General features: G+C 36.9%; 1 protein-coding gene across 1 annotated transcript in view; it reads right to left on the reverse strand.

The window, feature by feature from the left end:
• ACSS1 (acyl-CoA synthetase short chain family member 1) overlaps window positions 1-14,643 on the reverse strand; it is a 275,687-nt gene that overhangs the window by 183,975 nt on the left and 77,069 nt on the right. The window contains exon 2 of the mRNA XM_053711973.1: window positions 11,543-11,639. Coding sequence (XP_053567948.1) covers window positions 11,543-11,639 — 97 coding nt within the window. The remainder of the gene's footprint in view (window positions 1-11,542; window positions 11,640-14,643) is intronic.

The following is a 14,643-nucleotide window of genomic DNA, read 5'->3' on the forward strand; positions in this document are numbered from 1 at the left end:
CCCTCACCCCCATACTCACACACATTTTCAACCTCTCCCTCAGCACTGGTATATTTCCCTCATCTCTAAAACATGCACTGGTCACACATATCCTCAAAAAACCTTCCCTTGATCCAACCTCCCCTTACAATTACCGCCCTATTTCCCTACTCCCTCTTGCCTCAAAGCTCCTCGAAAAGCTAGTTTACGCATGTCTATCCCATTTCCTTACACTAAACTCTCTTCTTGACCCACTGCAATCTGGATTTCGTTCCCATCACTCTACAGAGACAGCAATTGTCAAGGTTACCAATGACCTACTTGCAGCAAAATCCAAAGGCCACTTCTCTCTGCTTATCCTCCTTGACCTGTCTGCAGCCTTTGACACTGTTGACCACCCTGTTCTGCTCCAAACCCTCCAATCCTTCGGCATCTGTGACACAGCTCTCTTGTGGTTCTCTTCCTATCTGACTAACCGTACATTTAGTGTAGCCTTCTCCGGAGCATCCTCTGCCCAGTTACCACTTTCTGTTGGGGTACCTCAAGGCTCCGCCCTTGGTCCCCTTCTCTTCTCAATCTACACTTCGTCACTAGGTTCCTTAATAAAGTCCCATGGGTTTCAATACCATTTGTATGCCGATGACACCCAAATCTACCTCTCTGCACCAGACCTACCTTCTTCCATACTAGCCTGCGTCACTAACTGTCTTTCTCACATCTCATCTTGGATGTCCTCTCACTACCTTAAGCTAAATCTCTCCAAAACTGAACTCCTTATTTTTCCCCCTTCTTCCAATGTCTCCACCCCCAAAATTTCTATAACTGTTGATAATTCCATCATTACCCCTACACCGCTCGCCTGATGTCTTGGGGTCACACTTGACTCAGATCTTTCCTTCACTCCTCACATCCAGTCCTTGGCTAAAGCCTGCCGCTTCCACCTTAAAAACATTGCTAAAATTAGACATTTCCTTACACAAGGTACAACCAAGATTTTAATCCACTCTCTCGTCCTTTCCCGTCTCGACTACTGCAATTCCGTCCTCTCTGGTCTACCTAGCTGCCGCATAGCTCCTTTACAATCCATTATGAATGCCTCTGCCAGGCTCATCTTCCTTACTCGTCGCTCTTCATCTGCTGCACCTCTCTGCCAATCCCTTCACTGGCTTACTCTTGCATCTAGGATTAAACATAAAATCCTCACCCTGATATATAAAGCCCTCAACTGCACTGCTCCCCCCTACAGCTCAGAACTTGTCTCTAGATACTCTCCCTCCTGTCCCCTTCGATCAGCTCAGGATCTCCTCCTCTCCTCCTCTCTTGTTACTTCCTCACATTCATGTTTACAGGACTTCTCCAGACTGGCCCCCATCTTGTGGAATTCCCTGCCTCGCTCCATAAGACTCTCCCCTAGTTTTAACAGCTTCAAGCACTCCCTAAAAACTCTACTATTCAGGGATGCATACAACCAACACTAACCTTTCCTAACGCCATTGATTTCCCCTTGAACCCCTTAGATTGTAAGCCTATGGGCCCAGCTGTTTACAGATCGCTTCATAAGAGCCGACTACAACAGTGAAACTCTCGGCAGGGCCCTCTACCCACTTGACCCCTACAAAAGCTATCCTGTACACCGACTATGTTTACAGCGCTGCGGAATCTGTTGCCGCTCTACAAATACTTGATAATAATAATAATAATTTCAGTTTTGAATAGAAGCATTTTTGTAATATACATGTATTATCAAAAATGTTTCTAATAAAAGCTATAACTATTTCAAAAGTAAATTTAAGTATGCACCGTGCACCAGCATTTTAAACAAAGCACTTGATCAGAGAGCCTAAGGTGGTTGTACCTTTTGATAATGACTCATTTTGTTAATTGCTCTCATGATACAAGCGTCACTGGTGCTCTGAGCAACTGCAGTATTTAAACTGCTGTTGCACTGAGAATATCTAGCTATGCTTCACATGCACAGAAAAATGTTAACACTAAAACAGTGATAACTTTTACTAGAAGCATTTTTGCTAATACATGTATATTGCAAATGTGTTTCCATTCAAAGATGTAATAAATCTATGTGCATTTAAATTTTGACCGGAATGTCCCTTTAACTAAAGTGTGTAAGATATGTAAATGCCTCCAAACTGTTCTTCTTTTAAAACAACTTTCCTTCTTTTAAAGGGACAATAATCACCATGTAATTACATGGAATAACTATTGTCTTGATAAAGAACAACATATCAGCCACTTCTAAACGTTTTTAACCCTTTAACTGCTGAGCCTTTTTAACCCCCGTGTGGAGCTGTTTTGGAGTTTTAAAATGCTGCTTATATTTAAGCCACACTATAAGGTATTTTTCAGTGAGAAACCCACACATATTATATTTAGTTTTTTCCCCCAGCAGATTCACACTGTGCCATTATTTTATGTATATATAATGCCATGTGAAAGCACAACAACTTGTGTTAGCAAAATTAATATTTTTATTAACATTTTAATAAACAAGGTAGTAAAAGTGTAAATAGTGTGTGTGTTTTTTTCTCCCTAAACTCTGTTGTAACTCTAACTACAAATAAAAAGGCCATTTGGGTATATGAATATAACTCTGATGTGCATATAGGGGCTCCCATGAGCCTCTACTCAAATAAATGCACATTTATGCAAGCCAGGTAAACATTGTTACCACGGTGATCACCTGGATATAAAAAAACTGTAAAGGGACTTTATTTTAAGATGGGGCTTCTGGGTATTAAAACAAGGGATAGTGTCTAAAGCAACGTTTTGGGTTCAACACTAACTCTTACTCATGCTTAAGCATGAGTAAGGGTTAGTGTTGAACTCGAAACGTTGTTGATTTGTTGTTGGATCTCTCACATATTTGTAAACAAAGGTCACTTTAATTTGCTTGAGATTTCAACATTATTTCTGATTACAGTGGGCTTGGTAAGCCCTCTCCGTGCTAAGTGTGGGATGCTGTATCCATTCCTATCTCAATTTGAATACCTGTTAAAATAAGGGGTCATGGGGGTATCTAGGTCTTTCTTACCTGTTATTATTGCTTATTTGAAAGAGCAGGCAATTTCCTTTCAAATGCAGTGTATTGGGGTCTCTGGGACTTAAAGGGACATGAAACGCAACATTTTTCTTTCATGATTTAGGTAGAATATACAATTTTAAACAATTTTCCAGTTTACTTCTATTATCAAATTTGTTTCATTCTCTTGGTATCATTTGTTGAAGGATGCCAATGACAATAGGCATGTATATGCATATATATGCAGCTACCAATCAGCAGCTAGAACCTAGGTTATTTGCTGCTCCTGAGCTTACCTAGATAAACCTTTCAGCAAAGGATAACAAGAGAAGGAAGCAAATTAAATAACGGAAGTAAATTGGAAAGTTGTTTAAATTTGTATGCTCTGTCTGAATCATGAATGTCTAATTATGACTGTACTGTTCCTTTAAGGCAACCGAGGTTGAGGGGTTTAAATACCCCCATCCAGCTCCCTTAATTCCTTTGGATCTGTAGTTTCACTTCCTGAATTCCAGGACGGTGTGACATCACTATGCATGGGTGTGGTGACATCACTGTCATGCCTGCATTCCCCCAGCGATGCCATCCCATGGAGCTTGATGCCCCGTGTTTCTAAAGACCGCTGCTCCATAACCTGTCCGCCTGTTCTGAGGCGGCAGACAGAAATCGACAGAAATCAACCCGATTGAATACGATCGGGTTGATTGACACCCCCTGCTAGAGGCCGATTGGCCGCGAATCTGCAGGGGGCGGCATTGCCCCAGCAGTTCACAAGAACTACTGGTGCAATGATAAATGCCGAGAGCGTATGCTGTCGTCATTTATCGATGTGCAGCAGACATGATCCGCTATATCAGATCATGTCCGCTCGCACCATCTTAAATAAGCCTCCTTGTATAGATGATGACCACGTGTCATAATGTGCAGTTAAGGGGTCAAAACAAATTAATATCTTGTTTATTGCAGTTGGTTTTCAGTAGCCAAACTCCACCGCCCACTTGCCTTATTTGGAGGAGTTTGCAGACAACAAGGCTAGTTTAGTCATATTGTTAAAATAAAGTACACTGTTTTGCCGTCTGTTATCTGTTAAATCCAATTAGGAAAAATATGCAACAGGGTTTGCCTTGAGAAGTCAGGAGGTTGCATTGTCAGCTGTGAGAAACACAAAATCTACAATTTTCAGAGCTAAATTACATGAAAAGGGGACAACATAAATATTGAAAGTAAATTGCAAAGTTGTTTTCCTGTACATAACTAAACATTTGATATTAAAATTTCAAGGTGTTTACGGTAATGGCAAATCTTTCTGTTCCTTTTATGCACATACACACTCTTGAAGGGTTTTCAGTTTTAAAAAGGATATCCCGCTCTCACACAAAAGCAATTTAAATGATGTTTTCTTCTTGTTCCATGAGACACAGACTTACATAAGCGAGTTAGCAATCACTACACTACATGCTTTTATGTATAGATTAATATTGTTAAGTAATAAATACAGGTAGCCCTCAGTTTATGCCGGGGTTAGGTTCCAGAAGGAATGGTTGTAAATCGAAACCGTTGTAAATTGAAGCCCATTTTATAATGTAAGTCAATGGGAAGTGAGGGGGTTAGGTTCCAGGCCCCTCTCAAAATTGTCATAAGTAACACCTAATACATTATTTTTAAAGCTTTGAAATGAAGACTTTACATGCTAAACAGCATTATAAACCTTATAAAATAATCACACAACACAGACTTCACTTGCATTTTTCTGCACACAATTCTTTCTATGCATTCCAATCTGGACTGATTTATAGACAGGAAGATCTTGTTCCTTTGAAATCTGCTCGATAGCTCAGGTCTGGTTAAATTGATTAATTTCAGCTTGCTTGGCTTGCATATCTTTGCTGCAACACAAGCGGACAACTCCACCTACTGGCTATTTTAATCAATGCACTGCTTCTCAATGCTTTTCAATAGCAGTCACATGACTGAAAAAAAGGTTGTTATTCTGAAACAGTGTAAATTGAACCATTGTAAACTGAGGGCCACCTGTATATTCCTAAAATCCTGATCAGCACCTAGTTTTACAATGGGAAATCATGTATCACCTAAATCCGGCCCATAACTAAGGACACATCCGTGTGATGAAGCCCATTTTATAATGTAAGTCAATGGGAAGTGAGGGGGTTAGGTTCCAGGCCCCTCTCAAAATTGTCATAAGTAACACCTAATACATTATTTTTAAAGCTTTGAAATGAAGACTTTAAATGCTAAACAGCATTATAAACCTAATAAAATAATCACACAACACAGACTTCACTTGCATTTTTCTGCAAACAATTCTTTCTATGCATTCCAATCTGGACTGATTTATAGACAGGAAGATCTTCTTCCTTTGAAATCTGCTCGATAGCTCAGGTCTGGTTAAACTGATTAATTTCAGCTTGCTTGGCTTGCATATCTTTGCTGCAACACAAGCAGACAACTCCACCTACTGGCTATTTTAATCAATGCACTGCTTCTCAATGCTTTTCAATAGCAGTCACATGACTGAAAAAAAAGGTTGTTATTCTGAAACAGTGTAAATTGAACCATTGTAAACTGAGGGCCACCTGTATATTCCTAAAATCCTGATCAGCACCTAGTTTTACTATGGGAAACCATGTATCACCTAAATCCGGCCCATAACTAAGGACACATCCGTGTGATGGGTCATGCCTAAGCTCCGCCCCAGGGCTGACTGGATATACCCCAAAAATCTCTTCTGCTCTACTCATGACCTCCCGGAGTCTGCCCTTAGCACTCGCACAGGAATAAAAGTTGGGATGAATGCGGTAGATAAAAATATATATTATGCATATGAAGAATCAAAAGTTAAATGTTACAATATTTTTTTGTGTAAAAAAAGGTTAAGTAAAATCCATTTAAATGTAGTTTTCAAATAATGCATGTTTTTGAGCAGTTGATGCAATCAACTGTTTCTTGTGTTACAGAGACAATTCCCGCAGCTGTATTGATGGATAGGAAGACACATCTACAAGTAGATTTATTCATCACAGGATCACCATTTTAAAAAAAAAACGACAAACTGTGATGATACATTTGAATACCTGCAATAAATAAAAACAATGTGCAGAATGCACCCTTAAAGGAGCAGAGTACTGTAAAATTGCATTTCCTGTAATGTGTTTCAATTAACTTGTTATACCAGCAGCAGAGTATAAAATGTATGAGAAATGTATACTTTATGTGTATTTTTGTATATAAAATAGCTTGTTTTAAACCACAATTTAATAAAATGGGTGCAGGGGAATCAGATCTGCTTATTTTATCACTTTCTGTAAACACGCTTTCTTCTTTATATTATTGTTAAAATAACTGTCTCTAAACAAAAGCCCAACAATTAGAGAAAACAATTGAAAATTAACATTTTACTACTTATCTCTTCTAATCCCTACTTGGAGTGTAATTTCTTCTGCTGGCTATGTTTACACAGCTTTACTATAGCCTATACTTAAGTATAGCAAATTCCAGTGTACGTAGGGATACAACAAGCAAAATCATATAGTCAAATGATGATATAAAGATAAAGGAGCTATTTGTAAACAGTTTAAAACTCTCCAGCAGGTAAAATGGATCATTAGAAACAAATTAACCCCTATATGTTGCTGGTCTTTCTATGGGGGTGCCATTTTAAATATATTTTAGCACGCCATCTGAATGGAAGGAGGGACCAATAGCGCAGTCTTGCTGCTAGCAGCAAGACCCACGCTATTAAAGGCACACAATCCCTTAACGACCAGCCACGTACAGGGTACATTGCGGTCTGTGCAGAACATGCTGAAAAATATCCGTTTAAAATTAGATGCTTTTTATTACAGTAGAGAACAAATATAAGCATATAAGAATGTTTTGATAAATTCAATGCTTTCTAAGCATTTCCAAAGCTAATAAACCCATGTGAGCTTATGTAGTTAAAGATAATTGAATAAAGGTTGTTAAAGGAACGCAGTAAGCCCCTGCAAGTGCTGCAGTTGATATTTTGGCTAATCCCTCCACCCCACAGAGAAATATGTTGAGCTTTGCCAGCAGGAACAGTAGCACTAAATGCTGTGAAATCACTACACATTTTTATAACCTTATAACCTGCTCACTCCAACACTACTGAAAAAAAAAATCCAAGTGTGCAAAGAGAATTCTTACTTCTCTATCTAAAGATTTTTTAGGAATGAGCACGTCTTTTTTTCCCCCAGAAGCAAAGATTTAACAAATATTTTGTCCTAGGTGACATCTATGTTAAATACTAAACAGAATACACTATTCACATTGCTTAAATGAAGTTAAAATGAAACTTTCTTGAGTCAGGTGCAGTGCACAATTTTGACATTTGTTCTAATTTACACATCTTTGATTAAATTTACCAGTTTCTCTTGGTTTTCTTTGTTGAAACAGCACTTTTGCATAAGAGAATACTAAGGTATGCTCAGGTACTACATGTATAACATTGTTACAAACATTGCTATGTACACTAATGCTATAGTGCTCAAGATGTGCACATTACTGAGCCTACCTCAGGGGCAGGTATGTGGTGGGGTTTGGCTTGTGAAGTCTGCATTGTACACTTCCAAGAATTGGAAAACCAACAATTTTCTGACTTACAGTACAGTAGATTTGCATAATAAACACATTTCTGGTAAAATGACAATGCAATAACACTTAGTTTGAACTTCAAACAAGTAGCAGGTTTTTTACTGACAAATTTCAAAGTTATGTCCTTTTCCATTTCCCCTGTATTATGTGACAGACAGCCATCAGCCAATCACAAATGCATATACAGTCATGGCCAAAAATATTGGCATTCCTGCCTGCATTCCCAGAAAATGTTTGCAATTACAAATGTTTAGGAATTCTCATGTTTATTTCTTTTGTTTGTATTGGTATGACACAAAAAAGTGGAGAAAAAAAGCCAAATCTGACACATTCCAAGCAAAACTCCAAAAATGGACTGGACAAAATTATTGGCACCGTCTCAAAATTGTAAGAAATAATTGCATTGCAAGTTTGTGATGCTCCTGTAATTTGTAATTAAACTCATAGTTTAATTAAATTTGTAATTAAACTCACAGAAATTACACAGGCAACCAGTTTATAATCAATCTTTCTGTTGTGTGTCTCTGTGTGCCCCACTGAGCAAGGAGAAGAGAAAGAGCAGCAAAGAATTGTCTGAGGATTTAAAAACAAAAATTGTGGAAAAGCATAGACAATCTCAAGGTTACAAATCCATCTCCAGAGATCTTAATGTTCCTGTGTCCATTGTGCACAACATTGTCAAGATGTTAAAGCCCATGGCACTGTAGCTAATCTCCCTGGATGTCGACGAAAGAGAAACATTTATCAAAGATTGCAACGAAGGATTGTTTCGAATGTTGGATAAAGAACCTCGATCAACTTCCAGACAAATTCAAGCTGACCTTCAGGCACAGGGTACAAATGTGTCAGCTCACACTATACGTCACCATCTGAATGAAAAGGGACGCTATGGTAGGAGTCCCAGGAGGACCCCACTGTTGACACAGAAACATAAAAAAGCCAGATTGGAGTTTGCAAAAACTTACCCGAGGAAGACAAAATCCTTTTTGGAGAATGTGCTGTGGACAGACGAAACAAAATTACAGCTTTTTGTAAAGCCCATCATTCTACTGTTTACAGAAAAAGAAATGAGGCTTTTAAAGAAAAGAAAACAGTCCCTACAGTCAAACATGGTGGAGGTTCACTGATGTTTTGGGGTTGCTTTGCTGCTTCATGCACTGGATAACTTGACTGTGTACATGGCATTATGAAATCTGAAGACTGTCAAGAATTCTGTGGTGCAATGTAGGGCCCAGTGTCAGAAGGTTGGGTCTCTGTCAGAGGTCATGGGTCTTACAGCAGTACAATGACCCAAAGTTCACATCAAAAAGCATCCAGAAATGGTTTAAGACAAAGCGCTGGAGAGTACTGAACTAGCAAGCAATGAGTCCAGATCTCAATCCCATAGAGCACCTGTGGAGAGATCTCAAAACAGCAGTTGGGAAAAGGAACCCTTCCAATCTGAGAGACCTGGAGCAGTTGGCGAAATAAGAGTGGTCCAAAATTTCAGTAGAGAGGTGTAAGATACTCATTGATGGTTACAGGAAGCAATTGATTTCAGTTATTTTTTCCAAGGGATGTGCTACCAAATATTAAATTGAGAGTCCCCTTTATTTGTTCCAATGGTCAATCTTAGTGTTTCACAAACGCTAGTATTTACCATCACTTTAATAATCAATTTTGCTTCATTCTCTTGATACCTTTTATTGCAAGAGCAGCAATGCTCTTCTAGGAGCTAACTCCAATAACAAGAGGCATATATGTGCAGCCACCAATCAGCAGCTAGCTCCCAGATCCTGAGCTTACCTAGATATGCTTTTCTACAAAGGATACCAAGAGATCCAAGCAAATTAGATAACAGAAGTAAATTGTAAAGTTATTTAAAATGATATGCTCTATCTGAATCATGAAAGAAAAAAAAATGGATTTTATATCCCTTTAAGGGCTGTATTCTGGGAGTGGCCTGAATCAGCAAAATCCTGAAAATAAAATGTTTTAACTCTTATTAAGAATGTATTTTTGTGATGCTCTCCTGCAGTGCTTAAAGGGACAGAAAGATCAAAATTGAAATGTGCAAGTGTGAATTTCAATTGTAAATAGAAACATCTGTGCAATATAATTTAATTAGCAAGAGTTATTACTGTTTAAGTGGCATACACACATATGCTACATGTGAATAACGCGTCATGATTCAAACACCCTGCCACTCTAAGAAGGTGTGGTGTTTTAATACTGGTGCATAAGGGAATAAACAGCAAATGCATAAGCCTCTGAAAAATGTAATCTTTTACTAAAATTATTTTTCCGAATGGGAGTATAGTATAAAAATGTTTCTATTAACAATTAAAAAGCACCCAAGCACATTTCAATTTTGATCTTTCTATCCCTTTAATTGTTGATATATACTTAATATATACAGAAAAAGTATGTCTTTTAGTTTCTTTAGTTTAATATAAGCTAGTAGCACTTTGACCTGATTGACCTACAGAATTTGTGAAAGAGAGCCGAGCTGTGATTTGTCCAGAGCCGACGTGTAAAACCAATCACAGCATTTCTGTAGGTGAAGGAGTTTAGTGCTCAATAAATGGTTTATAGTCCTGAATTAGATAAAGAATGTGGTTAATGGATATGGGAACAGTATCTATCCATTCAGACATGTCTCCAAAATGCAATGAAATGTACTTAAAGTAAAAATGCAAAACAAATTATACTACACACTAGAATTTGAAACTGAATATTAAAATAGGAGAAAAACATAAATACGATTATTTAAAAAAACTGTAGAAAAAGATGCTAGAGGTGGAGAAATTCCAGTAGGGTACAATGTATGTCTTGCCTATTGGAAACATTTTAATTTTAAATTCCAGACTTCTCATACTTAGTTTGACCACCTATCTTACATACCTTTTTCCTTGACAAAATTAAATATATACATTTCTACATTATCCTTAATAAAATATATAAATGATCGTGGAATATGCATTCATCCATCTTATTGTTTTATGTCTTTAAAATTTTAAGCATCCCTGGAAGTGCCCTGGTTCTCCTAGTTTGGGGGATCCAAAACATTTGCAATCAGGCCATATATAAGCTCAAAATACTTCCTGTATTTGATTGCAGAATCAGAGACAGCATTTAAACCACATTGTGGAATAAATATCCGTGGAACATGTTGGAGCCTTAGTAGGGGCAAATCTGGATAATTTTCCAGCCTGTCATTGCGCATCGCAAAGGAAATTCTGGTCGCTATAAAAAAATATACTTCATCTTCACCCAAGATGAGTCCAGAGAGAAGTGATGAGAAATGCTGTTCTCCACCGTACTTATGGAGAACCTTATTGAATGGATTTATGGGAGAATTTAGCATTCGCCAAAGGCACAACATAATGATAAATAAGTAACTGGGAGCATTGATAGGTTGAACTGTATAATTTATGCCTAAATTGGTCTTATTTAACCCCTTTTTTGGTGCACAGGTGTGCCTAGGCAAGAACGAAAAAAATAGGAGAATGTCAAATTGGCCCTTTGTTTAACCCAATTTGTAATGTTAAATAAGGGGAGCTCTTCGCTAGCAGATAAATGGGTGCAATTGTGAGAGAATTGCAATGATAATTCCTGTCCTTCTCCCAAGGATCTATTTAAAAGGCACATCGCCTGGTTGATGTCACAGATCGCCTGGCTAAAATTTAAGCCAATATAAAGCTAAAATTAACTAATATCAATTTTTATTCAATGTGTGTTGCACAAATTATCTTAAATCATTTATGTTCACTATGCAATTAATTTGTGCTTTGAATAGCTTAAGAAAAATGTATTAACAGAAAATGTTACAATATTGAAAAGTATCACACTGCCCAAATCCAGGAACTTCATAATGTCACAGACTGGCAAACTTTTCTATGGAGAACACTGTACCTGTATGTGATGTAGACTTCAGTTCCTGGTTCATCCCGTTCCCAAATCAACGCAGTTCTTTCTGGACACTGGTGGACATGTTTATCTAGGCAGTTCACTGTAGGAAGAAATAATACATTTTATAGCTATTAAAAAATGTTCCTTACATGGGAACAGTGGTTATGAATAAGGAGTAATTAACATCTTTATCTCTAATATGCCTGTTTTTGCCAACAAACTAAAAATGAGCACATGGGTGGGTTTCAGGAAGAAAACAAGCGTATGGTCGAGATCTTGTAAGTTGCATGAGGTTGGCAATACAAGGGACAAGATGCATTTGACAGTTTTATTCCACACAGAACTTTATTTATTAAAGAGACAGTCAATTCAAAATTAAACTTTCATGATTCAGATAGGGCATGCAATTTTGATAAATTTTCCAATTTACTTTTATTATCAAATTTGCTTTGTTCCCTTGGTATTCTTTGTTGAAAGCTAAACCCAAGAAGGCTCAGACTGATTTCTAAGCCGTTGAAGGCCACCTCTTATCTTATCATGTGTGCTATATACTGTAGATAAAATTGGGCTCACTCCTGTGAAGTTCGTACTGATTGGCTAAAATGCAAGTCTGTCAAAAGAACTGAAATAAGGGGCAGTCTGCAATAGTGCAAAAATAAAATGCTGTATAACAGAGAATTTTGTTTTTTTACTTTGATGTCCCTTGTCTGTAACAAGCTACAGACTATAACATAGAATAGATAAATAGTGTAGAGCACAAATGCATACTGGGTAATTTAATTATTTTCTGGAACACTGTACATATATCAATGAAACACAGAATCTCATTGAGTGATTTGATTAATTTATGCTGCATTTTATTCAAGCCTTTTTGATGAATAAGTATTGACCAAGGTTTATTCGGTTAATCATCAAGAACTTCACACAAAAGCTGGTCTTATATGCTCTATACCCAAAGACAAATTAGCTGTACATTTATATAGGTGATTATATAAAGCTTTACAATTTGCTTGTCATGACTTCCTGCCCAATGGAAACTTCCATAGGTTTTGTGTTACTATGTCCTTGACGATCACAGGACTAAAAGGACATAGCTAAAAGAAAGGAATTTCTCAGTTTACTAACCTGTGACTGCCTTTCACATGGTATAGCAGCAACTGCTCCCAGCACCTGAGCTTTAATTAGCAGCCCTTTCTCTGTGGGTGAATATATATATATATATATATATATATATATATATATATATATATATATATATATATATATATATATATATATATATATATATATATATATATATCTCAATCAGTGTTCCTCCCCAGGACTTTTTTAATAGGTGCATAACCCAGCTGATTTCCCTGACTACCTGGCTAAATCTTTAGCCAGCATTAAGCTAATATTAAAAATGTTTAATGATTATTGCACAAATTATCATTTAATAAACTTATGCTAAATTATGCAATTACTTTGTGCTTTGGATAGCAAAAAAAAATTATAATATTAGAAAGCTTTACACAGCCCCCACCCAGCTACTTTATAATGCTACCTGGCTGGTGAAATTATCTGTGGAGAAGATTGTGTATATATATATATTGTATTTACATGGTAATTACAAATATTACTTCTTATGAGTTGGCAGAGGTGATGTAATTTGTTAGAGAATTTCATTGTTGCAATATTGCTTGCATATAACTGCTATGCAATTAACTCCTGCTAAGGGTTAAACACACAACTAAAGTCAGCTCAAAAAGAGCAATGTACTACTGGGCCTAGCTGAACACATCTGCAGAACCAATGAAAAGAGGTATATATTTATATATATGTAGCCACCAATCACCAGGTAGCTTCCAGTAGTGTATTGTTGCTAGGTATGCTTTCAACAAAGGATACCAAGAGAACAAAGTACATTTGTTAAGAGAAGATTTGACATGGCTCCCCCTCAACTTCTGGAGTCTCTAATACCTATACACAAATGTTGGGATGTATGACTGTAGCATTTTGAAAACCTTTGTGCTTTTTTTAGCCTTACTAATAGAGATAATGGGACAAAGCACAATTTTTACATAAAATTAAAAAAAAAAAATTTCATGTTTCAGTCGTATTGAGAATACAATTTAAAAAAAGTTTCCAATTGACTTCTATGATGAAATTTGCTTAATTCTCATGTTATTCTTTGTTGAAGATCTAGTTAGGTAGAGTGCACCTGTCTGTAGCACTACATGACAGGAAATTGTGCTGCCATCTAGTGCTCTTGCTAATGGCAAAACTGGTGCCATATAGTGCTGCAGACATGTGCACACTCCTGAACTTACCTTCCTGCTTTTTAACAAAGGATAACAAGAAAATTAAGAAAATTTGATAACAGAAGTACACTGAAAAGTTAAAATTCTATGTTCTATCTGAATCATTAAAGGGACATTAAACCCATTTTTTCTTTCATGATTTAGATGGAGAATACCATTTAAACAACTTTCTAATTTACTTCTATCATCTAATTTGCTTCATTCTCTTGATATTCTTTCCTGAAAAGCATATCTAGATAGGCTCAGTAGCTTCTGATTGGTGGATTGGTGATTTGCCTCATGTGATTGGCTCACCCATGTGCATGGCTATTTCTTTAACAAAGGATATCTAAAGAATGAAGCAAATTAGATTATAGAAGTAAATTGGAATGTTGTTTAACATTGTATGCTCAATCTGAATCATGAAAGAAAAAAATTGGGTTTAATGTCCCTTTAACTCTACATTGATGTTGTGGGAACATGCCAGATGCACAATTGTGCTGGTTTCTGATCGATATGCTTGCCCTGTGCACGTGCACACTTACTGATTAGTGCCTGTGTTTGTTTCTAGATCAGTACTGCATGTTTTATGCCCCTTTATCTTTCTTTAAGGTTCAGTCTTCTCAGGATTATTGTTGTGCATAATTTACTTATTACTGTTGGCTTACTATACTTGCAGAGCACATTTGTATTACACATTCAAATGAAAAATTATTAAAGTCTAGTCAAAATTAAACTCTCATGATTCAGATAGGGCATGTAATTTTAAACAACTTTCCAATTTACTTTTAGCATCAAATGTGCTTTGGTCTCTTGATTGAA

The sequence above is a fragment of the Bombina bombina genome, chromosome 4 (genome assembly GCF_027579735.1).
Source record: "Bombina bombina isolate aBomBom1 chromosome 4, aBomBom1.pri, whole genome shotgun sequence".
In the NCBI taxonomy this organism is placed as follows: domain Eukaryota; kingdom Metazoa; phylum Chordata; class Amphibia; order Anura; family Bombinatoridae; genus Bombina; species Bombina bombina.